Source organism: Melopsittacus undulatus, chromosome 9 (assembly GCF_012275295.1).
Source record: "Melopsittacus undulatus isolate bMelUnd1 chromosome 9, bMelUnd1.mat.Z, whole genome shotgun sequence".
NCBI classification, from domain to species: Eukaryota; Metazoa; Chordata; class Aves; order Psittaciformes; family Psittaculidae; genus Melopsittacus; species Melopsittacus undulatus.
This window is the reverse complement of record NC_047535.1, coordinates 18,591,171-18,614,129: the sequence shown is the minus strand read 5'-3', so window position 1 is coordinate 18,614,129 and position 22,959 is coordinate 18,591,171. Positions and strand designations below refer to the sequence as shown.

The window sequence follows — 22,959 nt, the reverse complement described above, 5'->3', positions numbered from 1 at the left end:
CTAAATTAAAACTTGAATGTTCGTACAGTTCATTCCATAATATAAGTAATTAAAATAACTTTTTGTAACATGTAAATCTAAAAGCAAACCTTTCTTTTTCTTTCAGATGAATGTCTGTAGGTTACGCTTGACTGTACCTCCTGATGAAGGCTCACAGCCAGAACAGGGAGCAAAGGAACCTGAAAGGAAGAAAAACGTAAGTTTTGAGAATCAAAGTTAAATTCTGTGTAAACAATGGCTAAATATTGCCATCCACAGAAGCTAACTTAGTTGTTTTGGGAGCCCAAAGCCCAGATCTTGGAAGACCACAGAACATGTGGAAGCTGAGCAAGTCAGCTGTGAACTTTAAGCCTGAGCCTTGCAGTTGAGGACAGCAAAATTGTATGTAAAGTGGAACAGTAGTAGAGGAACAGCATAGAGATTGTAGGTGATTTGTGACTAAGATACTTTTAAGATTTGATTATTTAATATTTATATATTAAAGAGTAGGAAACTGCTACCAAGAAGAGGTATTGCTTTAAACAGGATCTTGATCCTCACCTGAAGGGTGCTAGATTTGAGCCTTAACATGTAGGGAGCTCAAACTCAGATGTTTTGCTGTGGCAGCTAATTTTGGTAATGGGTGATATACTGTTGTGGTTTAAGCTCAGCCAGTACCTGAGAACCATGCAGCCACTCACTCATTCCATCCCCTTCCTCCCCCCACTCATGGAGGAATTGGGGAGGAGAATTGAAAGAATGTACTCCCAGAGGTTGAGATAAGAACAGTCCAGTAACTAAAGTATAACACAAAACCACTGCTGCTACCACCAGTAATAATGATGATAAGGGAAATAACAAGGGAAGAGAATACAACCACTCACCACCCACTGATTGATACCTAGCCTAACCCAAGCAGTGACCTAGCCCTTCCGGGTAACTGCCCCCAGCTTATACACTGGGCATGACGTGCTGTGGTATGGAATACCTCTTTGGCTAGTTTGGGTCAGGTGTCCTGTCTTTGCTTCCTCCCAGCTTTCCCTCCTCCCTGGCAGAGCATGAGACTCAGAAAGTCCTTGGTCAGAATAAACATTACTGAGCGACAACTAAAAACACTGGTGTTATCAGTGCTGTTCTCAGGCTGAGAATCAAAACCACAGCACTGCACCAGCTACTAAGAAGGAGAAAAATGACTGATACTGCTGAACCCAGGACGTGTACTAATAAAAAATACAAAATAAAGAATTCAAGATTGTTCTGAAGTGAAAGTGATTTGAAGGTCAATTGCATAGAATGGTTCAGAAGTGTGTACATATATGCAAAATTTTACAGCTGCTTTGGTGTAGAACTATTTCTTTAAGAGCTCTTTCAGAACAATAGATAATGTTTAATTTGTCTTAAGGATGGAGAGAGACTAGAAAGGGACGTTGCACAGGCTTCACAACTTCACCACATTTATACTTTGGTAGTTGGCTAAGTTTGCCAGAGCCAGTGTCTGAGTAACAACATGACATTAGGAAGCAAAACAGCAATAGATTTTATTTAAAATATTTTCTTGGTGGTATTCAGAAGCAAACATAACTGTAAAATGGCTCACAAAGACAAACAATTTAAAACAATAAAAATAAATGCAAAGAAAAATGGTCAAGATAAAGATTCCTTCTCAGATATTTGTTGTGCTGGAATCTTGTGTACACTCAGCTTTTCATACACTACTTCCCTTGTTTCAACTGGGATAGAGTTAATTTTCTTCCTAGTAGCTGGTTCAGTGCTGTGTTCTGGCTTTAGTCTGTGAACAATGCTGATAACACACTGATGTTTCAGTTGTTGCTAAGTAATGCTTACCCTAAATCGAGGACTTTTCAGTTTTCCATGCTCTGCCAGTGAACAGATGCACAAGAAGCTGGGAGAGAGCACAGCCAAGACAGCTGACCTGAACTAGCCAAAGGGGTATTCCTTACTATTAAACATCACAGTATATAAACTGGGGGGGGGGGGGGTTGGCAAGGAGCCACCAATCACTGCTTGGGTTGGGCTAGGTGTCAGTCAGTGGGTGGTGTGCAATTGTGTTGTGCATCACTTATGCTTCCTGAATTTTATTTCTCTCTCTCTCTCTCATTTCCCTATTCTTATTGTTGTTATTTTTTTTATTATTATAGTTTATTTAAATTATTAAAACTGTTCTTATCTCAACCCATGGGTTTTACCTTTTTCAGACTCTTCTCCCCATCCCACCAGGGAGGGGAGAGAAGCGAGCGAGCTGCTGAGTGGCACTTACTTGCCAGTTGCAGTTAAACCACAAGATCTGCTCTGGTACAGTGATCTGTCCTTGAGGATCTAGAAGTGTTACTTACAGAGTGAATGAAAGAGGCTTCAATGCAAACTAGGTTTTAGCCACCATTAAATAGCAATAATTAATTTTATACAGAGGTGTTTATTTATAGCACATAGAGTAGCTTCCCTCACTGTTTACTCTGTTGGTCTCTTGTCAGTTTGGATCTGCAGAAACTCTGAGAGTGGCCTAAGCATATGGGTCCATTGCCCTAAGAGTAATGTCAGTTTGTTTTTGAGGAGGATGAATATTGGCTCATGGCTTACACATTTTACTGTGCTGAGTAGTGTAATAATAAGAAAGAAGTGTGAATGATTAGGGCTTGGACAGTTTGAAGTGACTTTCTTATGTGATTATGTTTTTTTTTCCTGTGGGACCTTGTATTTGGTGAGACCTGTATTTCCCCCATAACAGAAATAAAGGCAAGTGGGGTTTATATCAGAGGATGTTAACGTAGTAAATAAGTTATCTGGCTCATCTTACATTCTGATATATTGCACAGTGATTTTTAAGAGATGGGTCCTTTTTAGTTGGAACAAAGTGATATGTAATATAGTTATTGTATGTTTTGAGTAGTTTTCCGGAGTTCAATACTTTTGCACAGTTTAAGGGCTTCTAGAAAGCATACATGCCATCTTCGGAGCTAGGTGGGATCCGATTAGTCAATTTCATAGCAATTAAGGAACACAGAGTAATTGTGTTATTGACTTGCATCTCATGGTCTTTGTGTAATTTAAAAAATAGCCCTACAAATAGTCATAGTGCATAGAAGCAGGTACAAAAAAGATCACATCATGAACCCTTTTTTTCTCATGTCTCTAAAACAAGACAGTAATGTGTTACCTGAAGAGTTTTGTCTATGTAATGTATTGCTTTATGTATTTGAATTGATTACACAATAACAGATAGTGCACACAGGACTCCTGACAAGTCAGTGATGCTTTTCTTTTACTGCAAAATCTGAATTAAGAAAATAAAGCATCTCGTACATCAATGATCAGGTGTCTGTGCTGATCTGCCCATGTTCAACTGACTTAGTGTTAATGAAGTTGTTCAAAGCACTTTGAGAATAACAGGTTTTACAAATGTTAGATAATCCTTGCACAGTCCTATGAGAACTCTGCCCCCTTTTTGGAAATAGGGATAACAGAGAGAAATTAGGGAGGTGCTCAGTTTTCTGCCTTGCACTTTATAATCTAAGGTCAAAAAATACAGCTTCACCAAGAATCAAATTTAACAGCAGGTCTCTTGTTGGAATCTGGAGTTTGGGGCTGTCTCTTAGTGCTGAGTGTGGGGAAAATGGGAACATGTTAAATGGAACATGTATTTAAAATATGTTAGTGTGACTCCACAGAAATGAACTACAGGGTAATTCTTGGGTTTGTACAGTGTTTGGTGGAGTACTCAGGCAGATCAGGCAGTCTGATCCTGGCTGCCAGGCTCTCTCCTGTTTAGGCAGGACAAGTGCCAGAGCGAGACAGCCTCCCCTGCCTCTGCCTGCTGCTGGTGAGGGAAGAGAGCAGGGACCTTGCTGTGTCAGAGGGAATGCCAGAAAACTATAAATATACTATGGCATGACATTTGTTTGTAATCTCTTCTTTCAAATCTTTCATTAGGAGGAGGTGATTTTGAGATGCCCTAATGTGACATAGAGATAGTTTACTATTTGTTACTTTTCTGTATCCTTCTGGGGCTCAGTACTGTTGAGAGATGTTTCAGTTGCAAAATCAGCTAGGGAACTGCACAGAAGCTCTTGCTAGTGTTGATCCTCCCAGTAACTTTTTTTGGAGCTTGAGGTCAGATGAGACATCACCCCTTCATTGGTTGTGTTAGTAGCTGTTAGCTTAGCCTTTTTCATTGTAGTCTAAGTTTGGCAGCAAATGTGTGCTGTATTTCACTATATCTATTATCAGTGCATTAAGTTTCCAGATTGACTTTTTATTGCTATACATTATATGAGATTAAAACAGAGTGATGGAGCTGGGCAGTTTTGTTGTAACAAAATTGCTGCAGGCATTATTGTACTAGGATGGCCTCTCCCTGTCTTTTGTGAAGGGCTGGCAGATGGTATGCAGAAGTTGATCTCAAAAATGGAAGGGGGTCTGAGCTTGTGCTCAAATTGGATTTTTGTATTCATATTTAGGCATGATACCTTGAAAGAAGCATATGAGAACTGAAGTCACAAGTAGATGCTGGTTGATTGGTTTGTTTGCTTTTTACAGGCTAAAAGCCTACTGCTAAATATTTCTGAATTGCTAGCACTTGCATAGGGAGAATCTGAAACTATCCTGATTTTGTTGCGTTACTTCTGTTAATCACAGACAATGGATGACAGTAGTGTGAGGCTGTTTTCTTCACCAAGTACAAAGGAATATTGTGCATGCTGGATTGTATGTAAAATCTGTATGTCTGAAGTGTGCCTTTTCTTGCATAATGAAAGGTTACTAGACAATTGTTTTGTCCCTGTTTGGGATTGGGCTTATTTTTATCTATCAGCCCCTTTCTTCAGTGGGGTGGCTAAATTTGGAAGTGTCACTGCAAGCTGCAGCTAGGCATTCGAGGGTAGAATATGGAGACATGTATAGACAGATTTTTAGTTTTCATTAGGACACATGAACATGACAATTAAAATGAGATAACACTCTAGAAATTTGTGCCACTTTCCTGTCTTTGTAGCTTTCAAACAGAGCTTGAAACAGTGTTTAGTCCTAAACTCTAATTGGTACTTTCACTGTATATATCCTCAAACTCTTTAATTTCTTTATTCTTTTAAAGCATCACAACCAAGAGGTGAAAATCTTTTTGCTTCCTAAGCAGGAATACAGAAGCATAGCAAACTTTTTTTTTTTTTTTTCCCTACAAAAAAGTAGGCTGTAAAGAAGCCAGAAGGGGAATTTGCTCCCATATGTGATGGACAGAATCGAGCAGAAACTTGTGTGAGACCTGGATCAGTTGTGTGTGTTGAATTTAGGACAGTGCTGATTTTCTCTGCTGATCTGCTGCTGCTTGCTCACTCCCACCAGCACAGCAGAAGTTGTGTCATTACAAATGTGACTCACCTGCTAGAGGTGGTAATGGGTTTTTCAGCCTCTGCAGCACTGATTGCTTGATTTTTGATGTGTACTAATTAAGCGACACATTCATTAAAACAGCACTACATGAAAACTACAGAAGGAATTCCACTGACTTCTGTGGTTACTGCTGTATTTTTTTGATCTTACTTTGTGTACAAGTATTGCTGTTCTGTGTACAGATTTCATTGAGTAGATACTGCTTTCATGTAATGCCCGTCACTTCCATTTTTTGGAGTGTGTTAAATGTTGCTTCTTATTTAGCATCACGAATCCAAGAACACTCTTGTCTATGTCATATGTTCCCTATTTTAATACTATTCATATATGAAACATCCATAAATGTAACATGAGTTTCATGGGCTGCAGAGGACTATAGAGCTGCTTTTTGTCAGAGCACAGCAACTTTCTTTGGTGAGCTCAATAACATAAATTTTTCATTTTACTGAACAGAAAATATGTAAGCTAAGTAAGAATGTGGATGTTCTTTTTCCATGTATACTACTAATGAATAAGTGAAAAAATAACTGAATATTTCAGAAACCTCTGGAATGTGGCAACAGAAGGAAAGATAAAGCCTTGCTTAGCTGATACATTTCTGGTTATAACAAGAGTTGTTAGATTTTGTAGGTAAAGAAGAGCACAATTTAACAAAATTTTAAGGCCATATGAGTACTAAACCCAGAATTGTGCCAGTCATTATGTTAGTTATATTTTATTTTGAGGTAAAAGGTCCTTTTCTGTAGATCTGCTTCCAATTTTGGGACATGGAGAAAGTGTAAAGTGTGGTGGTATCTGACTTACATTTCAGGAACTGATGAAGAAACACTGGGAAGCAAATCATCTCCTGGTGTTATTTACATAATGCCAATAAAATAACTGGCAATACAAAAAGTAGCTAACACCTTCATATTTAGTGTTCGTGTTGATAGTGTCTTTGCTTCACATGTTTCATGCTACTTGAGCTACTTCCTTGGACACAGACATAAACAGGATACATGGCAATTATCAATACTTTTGCAACCTTGGGGTGTAGGCTTCTGTTTTAAATATTAAGTAAACATCATCTGTGTTTCTTTAGTACATGCTTGGTATGATCATACCAAGTGCAACATGACTTGCTGCAACGCAGACAAAGCATTTTCCTGGAAGCTGCTGTATTCATGTTCATCAACATGATGTGTTCTTGCTATTACCTTGGTCTGTCATATAACTGACTGTAGGTACAAAGAAACAGTCACAAATTGCCTAAGCTAAGTTTGCCTTTTCAGATCAGCAGCTCCCATTAGAAGGATTTTTAGCACAATTTGAGGCAACAACTGTGCTTGTTGCGGTGCAGGAACTGGAACTTCCCTGTTCACTGGAGCTAGCTGATACGTTGACCTTAAACAGGAATGGCTATCTGATCTAATGAAACCTTCCATCTTCAAGCACTGGTTAGATCTACAGTATTTACTTGCTCCTAAATACTTGCACATAATTACTTATTCTCTTATTACTGAGATGCCTTGCTGCAGATCAGAGTGGAGACAGGCAAGGCTCTTCTCAGAAAAATATCTAAGTTCTGAGAGTGGATATGCATGGCACATGAGGAAAACAATGAAAAATACCTGGCTTAGAAACATTCTGTAGTCCCTGGGGATGTGGAAAATGCAAGATTTGTAGAAGTGAAAAGATGTGGCAGAGGAAGAGCAGAGGACAAGGCACTGAAGGGAGGAAAATAAACAAAGGTGGGTGGAAGTAGCTTAAGACAGGAGACAAACTGCAGAAAGAATGCTCAAAGAGTACTTACTGATGCAGTTCTGTGGAGCAGTTTGAGAAACAGCCTTTCAGCAAGGCCTCCTTTAGAGGCAAAGTCAAGTCAACAAGCAAAGCAACCTATCCACCTCTCAAACCTGCACTGAGCAAAGTTTTCTGATGTAACCCTTCCTCTAAGAGGAGGCTATATAAGGTTAGCCATATTTTCTCAGGGCATATGCTGGACCCTGAAACAAGTGGTCATTAAGTGGAAATTAAAAGTTACTGACCAGACAAACAGGGGTGTAAAAGGTGAGTATAGCTGAAATAGAGCAGCAAGGAAAAAGATTAAAGAAATTAGAACAAATACTTGTATAGCTGTTGGTTTGCACAGCCTTAAATCAGGCAAGAACTGCACTGAAATTTTAACAGGTACTTGCCCTGGGGGTTGTGATACGAAGGAGAAATAAGAGTGGGGGTAAGAGCAATATCTTGTATTTTAAACAGCATGTAGTAGAACTGGGACACTGAGCAGATGATGGAGGTTCTTTTGTTCTTCTGAAAGAGAAGTGACAAGAGCATCTTGGGAGGCTTGTGCAATACAGACAACTGGGAAGTACAGGATTATTGCAAGAGACATGTACCCAGTCTGGCTTTGTGCATACTTAATCCTATATGTACTGCCCATTATGATGTAAATTTGTCTGTTTTCTGTGAAATATGTGTCATGCAAACCCATTGGTCTGAATTTGTAAGTGTTTCGTTGTGGGAGGATCCTTCAAATTAGCACATTCCTTAGGAATGTGTTATTAATATTCTAAAAATAAGGAACTTGCTCATAATTTTCATACAGAACTCTGCAAATAGCATTTTAAACAATTCTGCTAATGTTTTGGAGGCACAAAGGGTCTTAGTAGTCACTGGTATTCAGCTGTTCATCTCATAAAAAAGGAATGATCATGGGTAAAGTGTATGGATTTATGAATTCAGTGTCTGGCGCCTTAGTAATCTCTAAGCAATCAAAGTGATTATACTTTTGGTTATCAGGAAGATGGAAACTTGTATGTAATCCCTTTATACAGATACGGGGGAGGAGCTGCGTTGACACTGTCAAAGAAAATGTACAACAGCAAACAAACACAGAAAAGTTTTGAGTCATGTACCCATCTAGTTTCGTGTTCTCTCTACTCTCAAAAACCAGGTGTGGGCTTTTTGCTTGTATGCATTCAAACCGCAAACCAAAACCCCCAATAATACATAATATGAAACTTCTGATTATCAGGATGTGAAGCTTTGCATATAATATTTTCCAAGTGCAAAATGATATCGTGTAAGGAAAGCTGGTTGCCCAATGTTTTTCCATTAAGTGGTTTTAAGGCTTTCTTTTTAAATGATTGCTTTATAGCCTTGTTGTTCTTTGCCTGAAACATTCTTTATCAGGCGTCTGCTCTGTGATTGTCTCCCTCCCAGCCCTGCACACACCCCCAGAGCAGCAGGATGGTTAAGCCAGTAATGATATGGTGAAGGAAAGGCCTGTAGGATTTACAGTGCTGAGAAAATCTCAGCGCCATGTGGGAGTGACAGTATAAACCAAATATCTGTCTTTACCCATTTTTCTTATTGCAAGTAGATTGTCCTGTTCATTTTTCCCTTACCCAAAGAAGAATTTATTCTTACATTGCCACCATAGTTGTGTTAGTTTGACTGCTAAAGGCTGAAAGTGGTACTGCTTTAGACTGCAGATGTTATCCCCACTGTCAGTCATGGTGAAGGACTGGAGACTCTCTACAATGCAGCTGCAGAGGATGTAAGATGCTGAGCTTCATCTCTTTCAGCCTCTGCTCAGTGTCAAAGACAGTATTAGACACTGCTTAGACTCTTAATTTAGTAAAGAATCTCAAAGTTTGTTGGTTTTCTTACAGTGTCATTACTGAAAAACAAAACAAACCCAAACAGATTATGCCTTAAGATCTTTGTTGTAAATACTCCCAAATTTAACCATGGACTGTATATCCAGTGTAAGGCTGATTTGTCTCATGCACTGGCCTTTCAAAAACAAGGTGCAAAGCTAGGCAGTAACAACTGTGTTTCCAAGACTGTGTCTTTCTAACTTTCTATTTAGAAATAATTCCTAATTTTAGGTTCCTAGTTTTCAAATATTCAAAGTTAGGTAAGAATCTTTTTTTCCTTTTTAAAAAATCATAATGTGGACATCTTCATCTAAACTATGTTTTTTAATTCTTTGTAATCAAGAGAAGGAATTAGTTCTTCTGGAGACTGACTCGTTTCAGATGATTGCTACAGAAGGATGTTTCTCTGAGTTGATTGGAAGGGAGGTGATAGTTCCATCTGACCTTGCAGATACTTATTTACATGCCAAGGGAAATGATTCCTACTGTTAGCATGAGTATTTTTGTTACTAAGTACATTGATGAGATGTGTAAGAGGAGTCTGTTGCAAAGGAAGACACAAATTTATTGTTTTACAAATTTCTGGAGATCATTAGAATAACAATGTAGGTGTTTTAAAACAGCCTTTCTATTTACCTATCAAGACCTGATTTCAAACTTTTATCCTCCTACAATCGTTAACAACACTGAAACACCCACATAAATGCTCTTTCATAGCTTTGCTTTGGCTCTTACAATGTTAGTTTGATAACTTCTATAAGAGCAATGCAGCCTTGAAATGAATGTTTGATTGCTTTGAAGGTCCTTAGTTAGCTTTAAATGCAAACTGAAATTCTCCTTTATTTACCTCCAGTATAACCAAGTATTTTCTGAACTCCGTTTAAGGGACCTTGCTGAAAATGTTTTAGTTTAGTTCCTTCTGAAGACTTTCTATAATTTTGATTGAACTTGTGAATTTTTATATTTCCTTCAGGAGGGAGTCTGGGGAGTGAGGGGCAATTCTGTGGTTGCACAAGTTTAAAGGGAACTGTGAGAGCTAGAAGAATGCAGAACATTTACTACTAGCATATATTGGTAAATTAAAGTAAGCCAGGATAACTTTTTCTGTCACATGCCTTTACCTCTCCCTGCACAAATCCAACCTATTGTCTCTAGCTGTACCTATATCACTACCATTAAAGCCAGTGGAAATTAGACATTTCTATCATCTGTATCAAGTATAAATTGGTCATTCTTCCTAAAACCATGAAGGCTGACTGTCTGGCCCCAAAACTTTTTGAGAACTGGTGTTCTTAGGTACTGCTGTGCTTTCACTAGAGTTGACTGTCTCCTGTGGCCCTGTGATACTGTATTTTTGTTTGTTATTTTTTTATTCTAGTACTGACTTAAAAATAACTTTTTTTTTTCTATTTTTAAGGAGCTCTACCATGTACCTAATGGCATGTCTCCAGGAAAGCTCTCTCATGGGATGGTGTATGGTGTCGTGCACCGAACTGACAACAACCATAAGAGAGAAATGGTGGTTTATGGCTGGTCAGCTGATCAGCTGAAAGAGGAGATGAATTACATTAAAGAAGTAAGTTATGCTTTCAGCTTCAAAATTTATCAAATATCCTGTCCATATATTCCTGTAGAGCTGTGAGTGTATATGGGTTGACTGATGTCTAGCCCAACACCCAAATCTGAATTGGGAACCTACTCTGAACTGAAGACTTGCCTTATTAGTGTTTGAGTTGGAAAAAAGCGTGCTTTATCCCTGGGGACTGTGCAGTCCAGATTCAAGGTCTTATGTCAACTGATACTTGTTAGTGCTTGCCGACTGGGCCTCAGCTGGGCGTGCAGACTGCCAGATACTGAGGTTCCTGTCCTGAAGCCTTCAGAATTTCAAATGTCGTACAGAAGAAACTATGTAGGCAGACAGGTTAAAGGATAAACTCCCTCCTCTCTTCTTCTGCTTCCCCCCTGTTCCCAAATCCCCCAGTTTTGAAAAGGCTCCTAAATTAGGTGACACAGTAAAATCACTTGGGTATATTTTGGGGCAGCCTTAAAATAGTCAGCCTAATAAGGATGACTTTGTACTACTTTCTCTGTGCATGCTTATTAATCATAATTGGCAGAAGCTCTCCTGGAAAAAAAAAAAAAAACATTTCTGACATGGCTGGTTTCTGTGCTTGAAACTCAGCATCTCTTTGACCATCAGTCCTTGGCTCTCAGGCTATGGCAGTAACCCTCTAATTAGCTTAGGGCAGATAATCTGACCTTCTCTTTCCATCCACCTTCACCACTCAGGAAGTTATTGGTCTATGTGTTGCACTGATGCAAGTGCAAACTGAATTGATATAAAAGGGAGTAACACTGAGTCAAAATAATAGTGTAAGAGGCTATAATTATGTGTGCTCTTAGATCTGTCTGATCTCTAGCTATCAGCACTTGCTTCTCTCCTTTGTTACTCACAGTTCTTTGCTCCTGCCATTCACCATGCTCAAGTTCCTGCATTCACAGTTAGGATATGTCACCACTGCAGTGCAGGCATGGCATGTGAGCTGCGTCGGCTGCTGGTTGCCTGCCTGGTTGTTTGCCTGCCCTGCTGGGGTGGTGTCAGGGATGGGTGAATCTGCATGAGGGCTGGCTCCCCGGGCTGCCCTATTGCTGTTCATAGCTGGCTTGTGGCATGGAGGGATGTGTCAGACCAGGTGGACTGCATGTCTTGTGTGTTCAGGTTACTGATTCTTACAGGAAAAAGTGGGAAAACCATGGGAAGAGATAAACTGGCTCTTGTTCTTTTCTGGCAGCTGTGTTCAGCTATGCTAACTGCTGAAATTTGGTCTGCCGGATACGTTTCATCTTTAAAAGTAGTCTTAAACAAAGTCCTCAGTGTACACCACATATGTGAAGACTTAAACCAGAAATGATGGGCCACATCAAAACTGCTGACAGTTTCCTCTGTAGCTGAGTCAAATATGTACCTTGCAAGAAGGGGAGTGGGGTGTGTACATGTGCGCATATGTGGGGAGGGACAGGGCAAGGGACTTTTTCTGAGGTGAAGTGCAGGAATTGTCTGCCTTTCATGTTTCTTATCCTAAAGGGACCACGTAGTCTGGGGTAGGCTTGGGCTTACCTCTTGCACAGATTTTGTGACCAATGCCCCTCTTTCTTGGAGAGAGTGGGTATACTGCAGAGCTGATAGAAACATCCCCTCTTCTACAAGGCACTACTATTTTCCCCTTGCACATTCCCCAAGCTTGTGCAGTGAGGAGGTAATCTTGCTGCCCTAGATTATCTGCAATCAGTCTGTGTTTGATAGGGAGTGGGGGGAAGAGGAGTTTGAATTATATAGCTGGAACGTAAACTGTAGGCAAACATTTAACTAGTGTTTACAATGTGTGCTCTTGAGAAGGTTGGTTGTGTGCATAATTGCAATGGCATGTAAGCCCAAGCTGTCTTCCAGCATGCTTTCCCTCCCTCCCCCCATCTTTTCATTTTTGGAAGGCAAAGTATAATTTACATCCTTGGTTCTTAAATAAAATCAAATTGATTATTCTGTTCTTCAGATTTGAAATTGTATTGATAAATTTATGCTAATATATTGTTTCGCTAGGTACAAGCCTTGAAGTCTTAAATTAAAGGGTTTATCTTCAAAGGATACTTAGGGAAAAATAATTAACCACTTTAAAAAGTATGAAGGTGTATTAAATCCATGTGTGGATGCTTCTTTTTTTCAGAATGAAAACATTATATGCTCAAATTAATTTTAATTTGTTTAGTAATCATGTTAGAGTGAATTATGGATAATTTATTATTTAAATTATTAATCTACAAGCATTTCAGTGTGCACAGAGAAGCTTAGCATTACTCAGAGACATTTATTTGTATCACCACTATGTAGACAAGTCTTGAGACTTAAGTTTGTGTCTTGTTCTTAGGAGTAAATTGCTGTTGATGAAAATGTAGATTAATAATGGAAATTACTGAAAGTAGCAATGAAGAACATATCAAAATGAAAAGCCACATCCTAGTATAAATAGTATAATCAGTAAGTTTGATAAAGGTATTTCATTTTTTTTCTGACACCAGGTTAGAGCAACTCTGGAAAAAGTAAGAAAGAAAATGTATGGTGAATATGATGAAATGAAACGAAAAATACAGCAACTTACAAATGAACTGAAAGTAAGTACACATTCATTTGGAGGTAAGGCATATGAGAATAACTGTCCCAGTGTTATCTAAAAAGATTCTGTTTTTTTTTTTTTTTTCGCTTCAACAGAACAGAAATAATTTCTCAAGCCATTCTAGTTCATTGTTTTATGTAACATCTAAATTTTTATATATTTATTTTCCCCTCCAGGAAGGTAAGGTAGGGCAGGGATGTTTTCATATATGGAATTACTAAATGTCTGCTTCTTGGAAATAAAAGAGTGATCTTAATAGCGTTGTCTGTGTGTATTGGTAATTAGCGGAGATGTTTGTGCCATGAAGCTGCCAGGTGAATTGAATAAATAACTTACATAATTAGGAGTAAAGTGCAATTTGTTGTCATTGAAATGACTTTGCTCTGGTTTACTGACTTCATTGTTTAAACACTATAGTGAAAGAAGCAGCAGTATTTTTTTAATATTACAGTGCTTGACAGTTCTAAAAATTACCTACCTTTTGGTTCTTAATTGAACCTTGTAATAGTTATTCGATGACCTCTCTTTCTTCTGACATGCTGCTTTAGCAATAAAAGCTGCTGCAGTCTGTAGAAGTAAGTATCCTTCATATAAAACTGTTGAGTTCTTGGGTCCAAAAAAATCTCCCTGAAAACTTGCTGTGGATTTGATATTCAACATTGATTTTCACAGCCCTGGTTCAGGTGAAGCTTTGGCTATTAAAGGTATTCTGACTTCAGGGGACTGGGAGCCTGACTTGTGCCCTTCTGCCATCCTCATTTGGAGGCTGTCAGTTCTCTGCGTGCTCTATTATGTATAAAGATCAGAACTTGCTGTTAAACTGGTACCTCTGTGGCAACTAGTCTCAAAAAACCAAAAACAACCCAAAAACCCAACAACAAGAAAATCACCCTGACTTGAAGAGGGGGAGAAAACTCAGTTGCTGTAGACTGTGTCAAATAGTCTTAATGATGCCAACAAGGTAAGTCTCCCACCCGGCATGCACACAGGCAAATGCTGATGCAGATGAAGTTTTGTTATCTTTGCTGCTGATCCTTAGTGAACAGTTAGTGATGAATATCACAGTGGTGATATCTGGCACTTCCAGATCTTTCTGTCAGACCAGTAGAAATCCTGCATGAGTCTGGACATCTCTCTTAATTAATGGTTTCTGATCAGCTCTGACAGAATCTCTAGTTCTGCAGCAAATTAGCAGTTTATGAAGTACTCCTTCTGACATAAATAGCACATTATGAGACACTCTTCCCCCTTTTTTAATACTTTACATTGCCTGTAATAAAACACAAGCATTGTTCTACCTAATAATGTATGGTTGGGTTTTTTTATTGGCTTTGGGTTAACATGACTGCCATCTTCCATGCTATTTGTGGATTCTGTTTAAAATAATTTATATACTCTGCTTCAGCTTTGAATCACTATGCTTTTTCCCCATCAATTTCCAGGACCACTTTTTGTTCATAAAATTTGTTTGTAATTTGTACTTCCAATATACTGCCCTGGGCGGTATGCTTCTTCACCTCAGCTCTTATCTTGTAGCTTTCTTAATCCATCCAAAGAATTTCTGCTTTTGTTTGTTTGTTTTTACATGAGCACATGTTTATACAGGGTTAACTGTAACTGCTTGGCTTCTACTTCTTATGCTGACCTAATCTGTGTATGACTTGGTTACTAAACACTCATTGTTCTCCATATCAGTCCCCACTGTTCTTATGTTTTCATCAAGAAACAAATCCAGTCCATCTAAGAATGTGAGGTGGGCTGGTCTCCATTAGTAACAATTTTTTTCTCTTCATTGGATTTTTCATTATTACTTACACAATTTGGGTTTTGGTCTCTTAAATAATGCCAGTCTGTGCCTATCACCCCCAGACCCCTTCCAGGTTTTACACGTGTGTGTTTGTACACGACAGAAGATGACATTTTCACACAACAAAGCTCTCGGCTGACTTTTCCTACCTGCTTCCTGTTGTTTCATCCTTAAGTCTTCTTGATGTTGCTTCTTTGCAGACCTGATTAGTCAGTTCCTTCTTAATTAAGGCTATTCTACGGTTCACCAAAACCTTTCTAGATTTTCTCATTTCTTGCATTATTCTGCTTTTCACTCTGACTTCTCAAAATCTGCCCACTCCATGTACATAAGCTTTCTGAGTAGCCATCTGCTAAATATCCTCTTGTCCTTCTTAAAAAGAACAGCTTTTACAGCAATTACAGATTAGCAATAAACATAGATACTTGTGCCTTATTCCTATTAAGAGTATTTGGTTTCTAAGTTCTGTTTGTTTGTTTCTGAGGTACAAGAACATGGTTTGAGGCATGTATATTTTAAACATCCTAGTACTGTGAAAATTAACCATGGGGTCTTTCTCTTATGTAGCTCCCTTTAAAAGAATAGGTAAACTTGAACATTATTCTATATAATTTTTATTTATTTTTTCTTTTCCTGCTCAGGTGACAAATGCTCATCAGGAATCCTTAGAGAATCATGTGCGAGTGCAGGCTGCAGCCTTAGATAGCTTTAGTGAAATGAACAGCTCCTTGACATCAGCATCAATAGACTTGCAGGTACATTTTAATAGCTGTTTCACAGCTAATAACCGCCTTTTCTGATGTGGATTTAAAAGCATACATAAAACACGGATGACAGATACAGATTCTAACACTAAACAAGCCCATAATGTACTGTCTTGGCTATCTAAGGCAGCTGATTTAGGAAGCAAAGACAAAAAAAAAAATAATTCCACCACCTTTGTTTTTAAAAACCTATTAAAAATAGTGTGCAATAAAGAGATTATGATCTGCAGCAGACTAATGTCATTAGGCATGTCTCTATGAAATACCTAAGGTGAAAATGTGCTTTGTTTTGTGTTGTGCAAAATGGTTCATCTCCTGACTGATCCCTACCGTCACTGGTTAACAGAAATGGAAGTGGCCTGTTTGGATGCTAAACACTTCTGGGGATTTACATACCTGTGAAATGTAAGGGGAGGGAAAAGGTGGGAATGAATTTTCTGTGTTAAAAACTTACAGGTAACTGAGCTGAAAAATTTAATGTTCCTGCTTTCTTGTATGTCACAGTTTCTCTTCAGTCTAGTGTATTTAATATGTATAATATGGCCCTTGGAGAGAAGAAAGGAAGACTGTTGGGAATAGTATTCATGCTGAAATATGTCCATGTTCCTTTGCTGTTTTTTTTCTTATAGCTTTCCAGGACTTGATTTCACTAAGCATGTTCCTCATGGAAATATCTCCTAGTAAACAAAATACAACTAGAGTTATAATTTTAAACATTAAAACATGCAAAATTGTTCACAGTGCATTGATACATCAGGAAACTAAATGTTCTGTCTGTTCCATAATCTCTTGACTGTATTAGTTCACCAAGTTATTTGTGATTTCTAATATGTGGTTTGCCTCTTTCCTCTAGAAAACTCTAGTTGACGTTACATTGGAGAACACTGACATAAGAGAACAAATAAGGAATTTAAAACATACGCATGAGCAATCTATGGAAAAGCTGAGAGAGAAGCAAAAGCAACTGGAAACAGCACAAATTGAAAACCAGTTACTGAAATTAAAGGTGCGGTATATAAACTCCCTAAAAATATTGCCCAGTAAGGGCATCAGGAGTATGTTAAATGAATTCCTATGTCATATTTGTAAAGTGTCTTCATTCTTCATGCCTTCATCATTCCCTAGAGCTGACATATTGCTGTGAATCAATCCTGATTTAATAACAAAGAATCTCAGCTGGCAGCTGTCAGTCTTTCCATAACATAGGATTGTCATTCAGGGATGTTGGCAGCTGAAAATTCAAACCATGGAATAGTTATTAGTGTCCATTGCTGCAAGAAAAGGAAAATTATAACTCTATATCGTGCTAGAAGAATTTCTTCATGATGAATTTGTTTGGTATTGCACAATTTTTAATAAGTGTTCTGTTAAGTTGTGTGAGCATGTGGTCCACAGATATACGCTGTAACAGCCAGTGTCTTGGAAAGAGAATTCAGCTATTCCTGTCAGAGAAATGCAAGGGAATAAAATGCAAGCTGAAAAGTTTTGCATGGCAGAAACCTTGACCATGTTCTCCACTCATCTGCCAAATGCATTCCTTTAATGTCATTTAAAGAAAAAAAACCCCAAACCAACATAACAAAAGCAAAATCAAAGCCAAAAGCAGCAATAACCAAGCAAGCAAAAAACCTTCTGGAAACTTTTGCCTCTTCTAAAATTGCTTGATGTAGACTTATTTGGTTATAGACTGTACCAGGATTTGTCACTGTGAAATTAAGGTGACTGCTGGTTTATTAATGTTTAATTTTTTCAATTAAGATGTTTCTTTTTGGCTCTCTAGTGACTTGCGTTCATGCTTAGTGATTAATGGTTAAAAGAGAAGGTATTCCTGCTCCTAAGGGCAGAGAACCACAGGTTAAGTCCAAGTTCAACTGAATACATAAGGGCTTGTTTCTCTTTGAGCATGTGAAGGTCTGCATAATATATACCCTGCTTTAATGCAGATAAACTTTAAATTTTGCCCTCGAAGTTGCAGTTTTATTATGAAGTTAATAGACAAAATACTTCATTGCTGTCTTTGAAAGTTAAACATAAAATTGCCAAGACATCTGGGATTTAATTCCAGGGGTGAATGTAAGAGAAGGTTTGGAATCTGGGGGGATAGCAGTTGAAAAGCAGTAACTACCATATGCTGTGATTCTTTTCTGGGTAGGAGAATACACCCATGTAGATTATTAAGGATCTTTGTCTTATTCATACAATCATAACAATACCTGAGGTTGGAGACTCTGCTTAAGAGTCCCATAACAGATACCCTGATGCACCTACCTTTTTATGCTTGTTTTTACTCTCCTCATTGCTCAAGCTGTAAGCAAAGGAATGATGGAGAGACAATGCTAAAGATCATATTTCAGTTCAGTATATCTTAAAGACTCTGGGTTTTCACTGTTGGCTTTTTCTGAATGATATGATTATTTCAGGCTTCTTGAAATGTGGAAGGTTTCTTGTTGTACTGAGAGCTAACTTCACTCACTCCCTCTTGCAAAGTGCAGGTTGGTGCCCTTGCCCCATTGTTAGTCAAGGTGGGGCATCAAAGGAGACAACCAAAGGAGATTACTGTACAAGTACTGTTCTTCAGAGCTCAGACTCTTTTCAGGATGAAATACGCTGTTGTTACACAGGGTAGTAAAACAGCTTGTTCCCACCGTGCAAGATAAATACAGGGGTTTAATAAATCTTTCAGTCCTTGAAATGGAAAAACAAATAAAAAATCCCAGGAACAAGCAAGCAAACACACAGATCCAAACCCACCCCATAAAAAAAAACCCCAAAGATACCAAAACCCAAATCATCAGAACCAGGTATTTTGTGGTTGTGTGAACTGTAGTGATCAGTGAGGAGCACTTTATTCTTCTACATGACAGTGTATTCCTCCTCTTCCTGACATTTTTGTAGGACCCACAGTGTTTCAGTATAACCTTGTCTGATTTATAGCATCTGTAATAAAAGAACTAAGTCCTGGACTAGCTATTTTATTGATGCTTACAGAGTAGATGGGTTTAAGCTGTGACTATCCTATCTGGTGTTTAATGACTCAGGGTGTGGTTCAATCAGTGTTTTGAGCCAACAGAAGGGGGAAATCCTGTCTCTGAATTACCATTCCTGCCCTCTTCCCTGTGGCAATAGTAAAGTTTCTGGTCATGTGGTTAGAAATTAACCCTTCCACACCCTGAGAATATTAAGTCTGATCTGCTTTTCTTCATGGGCACCCCAGTTTTTGTGCCTACACAAAGAGCAGTTTGTGGAAAAGCAAGGGAGAGGAGGGACCATACAGCTGTGTCTTCTAGTTAACAAGACATGCTTAGGTCCAGCTTGAAGTAGTTATTGCTTTTAGGTTCATGATCATGTAGAAACAATAGTTGAGTCTAGACCATCTCTAATCTATGCTTCTTTAAAATGAGGGGAGACAAATATCTTTGCAATGGGAAACAAACCAAGTGACTTGCATCTGTTACAGAAGGGGTTAATAAAGAGTCATAGCCTGGTCTTGGATGAGCAATAACTAGTTGAATTCAGACAACATGAAATTCGATGAAATGGTAGCTTCTACAAACTCGAATTACTTATATATTGGCGGAGTATTGCAAATGGTTTTTATGCAAATGAGAATCTGCTTCAGCAGTGTCAAATTTATAACAAGGTGGAGCTGAAGTTTAAAGTGCTACTCTCACATCATGTGAACTTCACTCCTACTGACAGCAGTGCTGTACTGACTGACAGGTCAACTTTCCTCTCTCATAGGTGGAATCATCGCAGGAAGCCAATGCTGAAGTCATGAGAGAGATGACAAGAAAACTGTACAGTCAGTATGAGGAAAAAATGCGAGAAGAGGAGCAGAAACATAAAGCTGAGAAAGAAATCCTCCTAGTATGTACAATCATTCTGTAAGAGTGGTGCTTAGCTTGGGTGTTTCTGAATCACTTAATACTCCAGAGCTGATGCGTGTTCCTTCACACCTGTCTCTGTAAACTAGTCATGCCAAGGTTATTAAGCTTTCCAAGCTTTTGTTATTGAAGGACTAAGAAAACAATGTGTTCAAACACAGTAACAGTGATGATAATGTAGATTTCAAAATCTGATATGGAGTAAGTTGCTGGTTTTGACTTTTGATTCTCTCTAAAAAAAAAGAAAGGAAAATATAATGTCCAATTTTAGTTATAGTCTAAGAAGAGAGGGAACAACTTAACTGGATACTACTGGAGGAGGAACTTTTCCTGTTCCCTGCTTTCCCTCCACTCCCAAGTAAAGCCTTTCTATGAGCAGTTAGTCATTGCATTTTTCTAGCTGATAAAGTAGATAATGATGGAAACTGAAGGTAGATTCCCCAGGCTCTTGATATTGCTTTATATATAAGGAAGTACAAAGCTGAACGTAGCTATATTCTGCAACAGCATGTTTTTCTTATGTTGTTACTCATGTGTTGTGGTTTAAACTCTGTCAGCCACGCAGTCTCACTCACTCACTCCCCTGCTTCTTCCCCACCCCTGGCTCACAGAAGGATGGGGAGGAAAATCGAAAGAATGTAACTCTCACGTATTGAGATAAGAACAGTCCAGTAACTAAGGTATAACACAAAACCACTCCTGCTGCCACCAATAATAATAATGATAAGGGAAATAACAAGGGAAGGGAATACAAATGCTCACCACCCACCGACCAATAGTACCCAGCCTGACTGAGCAGTGAACCAGCCCTTCCAGGTAACTCTCAGTTATATCCTGGGCATGACGTACTGTGGTATGGAATACCTCTTTGGCTAGTTTGGGTCAGGTGTCCTGCCTTTGCTTCCTCCCAGCTTCCCCTCTTCCCCGGCAGAGCATGAGACTCACAAAGTCCTTAGTCAGAGTAAACATCTGAGCAGTAACTCAATACATTGGTGTTACCAGCTCTGTTCCCAGGCCAAAAGTCAAAACCACAGCACTGCACCAGCTACTAAGAAGGAGAAAAATGACTGCTACTGCTGAACCCAGGACAATATCCACCCCTTATTTCATACCATTCACATCATGCTCAGATCCCACATTTTCAATATAATGTCACGCTTACATATATACGTCCACACACAGCGAGAAAGAGATAATTTCTTAGTGCATGGACCAATTCCTATAATGCTGCTGAGTCCATTCGGTCCATGATGTCAGGTTGCATCCCTTGCAACAGTCTTTCGGGGCAGGAGAGGCTGTGTACAGTGTTGGATCATTGCCTGCTTATGCTGATTGTTCCTTTGCCGCAGAACTCGTCTGGTTCTATCAAAATTCATTCTCTGTTGGGATGATGGTTGGAGGGAAGTCAGGGCCCATCACTGGTGACCTGAGGACATCTAGTTGATGGGCTATAAAAGTATTACATAGCAGGCAACAGCATACAATTAAGTTAATTGGCTGTTTTCCCCTAATATCAAATCCCCTTGAGGTATACATCAGACTTCCCCATCTTCCTGCATTACCCACCAAGTATATCCAGGTCCCTGAGCAAAAGCAATCCCACATGTGGGTTTACCTTTACCTGAAGGAGGAATAACCCAGACTGTCTTCCCCAGCAAATTCTTTATGTGCATCACAGGAACTCTGTCCCCCTCTACAATAGTTAAAAGCATCCTCAGAAGGGAAAACAAATATCTAAGAAAGGGGTAAAAGTTTTTCTTTGATTTTCATAATGATGTTTTAAAATGCACTTCAAAATATCTCAGATCTTTTGTTCTATACAATTCACCTTTAAGGTCACAACTCTTCCAGACTTCTGGGCAGATACAGTGAAAAGCTTTAAGCTCTGCTTGAAAGCTATTATCCCGGCTCTATGGGATGTTAATGTGACTGTAAACATTCTTATTTGAAGGAGGAAACAAATCGGCTTCTGAAGGCTATTGAAGAGGCAAATAAGAAGATGCAGATTACAGAAATGAGCATACAGGAAAAAGACCAGAGAATTGGTGAGCTGGACCGGTTGATTGAACGCATGGAAGAGGTATGAGAGTTAGTCCGGTACTGACTTTATATGAAATATAGACGTGCATGGAGGAAATTAGTTTCTTTTTTCCCTTTCCCTTTTCCATTTCCACTGCTCAGTACCCTGATCAGTGACACACCATTGCTGCTTGCATCTGTCTTAATCGTTGTATTCATATAAGTAAATGGACCTGGTCTACCACAAAGACACTATGATTAAGTGGTTCTTCTGTCTTTGCAGTGGTCTTTATAGTCAGGGCTGCCTAAAGTGTCAAAATTTATTTATTCAATTAACCATTATTTTAAATAAAGAGTTTAAAAAGACCATTCAGTCTTCCTTCAGTGTGCAAGGTCTCCTAAGCCTAATGATCCAAAGCCTCTTAGAACTGTTGTTTGTAGGTTCACGAAGTGCATAGGGTTTTGCATGGGGATAGATGAAGAACTGACTGAGAGCATAAATTGGGGTTGTTGGTTGATGAGAAGCTCAACATGACCCAGCAGTGTGTACTTGCAGCCCAGAAAACAACCATGTTCTGGGCCGCATCAAAAGGAACATGACCAGGTTGAGGGAGGGGATTCTATCCCTCTACTTCACTCTCATGAGGTACTGTCTTCAGCTCTGGGGTCCCCAATACAAGAGGGATATGAACCTGCTTGAGCAAGTCCAGAGGAGACCACAAAGATGATCAAAGGGCTGGAGTACCTTTTCTATGAAGACAGGCTGAGAGAATTGGGCTTGTTCAGCCTGGAGAAGAGAGGGCTCCAGACAGACCTTAGAGCACGTTTCCAGTACCAAATCTTCATCTGATCACAGAATCACAGAATCCCAAGGGTTGGAAGGGACCTCAAAAGATCATCTAGTCCAACCCCCCTGCAAGAGCAGGGTAACCTAGAGTACATCACACAGGAACTTGTCCAGGCGGGCCTTGAATATCTGATCTTTAAGGTCCTTTCCAACCTAAACAGTTATGATTCTATGATTGATTAAAATGTACTTAGTTAGCAATAGATACTTCTATTTAGCTATTTATAGTCCTGATTGGAATTGTATCTCCAAATTTCTCCACTTGGGGATGAAATGCTAAACTGAAAGCTTAAGATTAAAATGTCTTGAGGATTTTTTGTGGGTGTCTAACAGCCACTTACTCGTTCATGCTGATATTTTATTTAGATTATAACTCACAATAATTTGAGGAAAGAATTAAAAAATCAGTTTTACTGCCTTTTAATCCAAAACTCATGTTC

At 38.9% G+C, this 22,959-nt stretch overlaps 1 protein-coding gene across 1 annotated transcript in view; it reads left to right on the top strand.

Annotated features, from left to right (window-relative positions):
• Positions 1–22,959, top strand: part of MYZAP (myocardial zonula adherens protein) — a 60,627-nt gene that overhangs the window by 5,956 nt on the left and 31,712 nt on the right. The window contains exons 2-8 of the mRNA XM_013128249.3: positions 107–196; positions 10,447–10,605; positions 13,104–13,196; positions 15,647–15,760; positions 16,623–16,775; positions 19,511–19,636; positions 21,605–21,733. Coding sequence (XP_012983703.3) covers positions 107–196; positions 10,447–10,605; positions 13,104–13,196; positions 15,647–15,760; positions 16,623–16,775; positions 19,511–19,636; positions 21,605–21,733 — 864 coding nt within the window. The remainder of the gene's footprint in view (positions 1–106; positions 197–10,446; positions 10,606–13,103; positions 13,197–15,646; positions 15,761–16,622; positions 16,776–19,510; positions 19,637–21,604; positions 21,734–22,959) is intronic.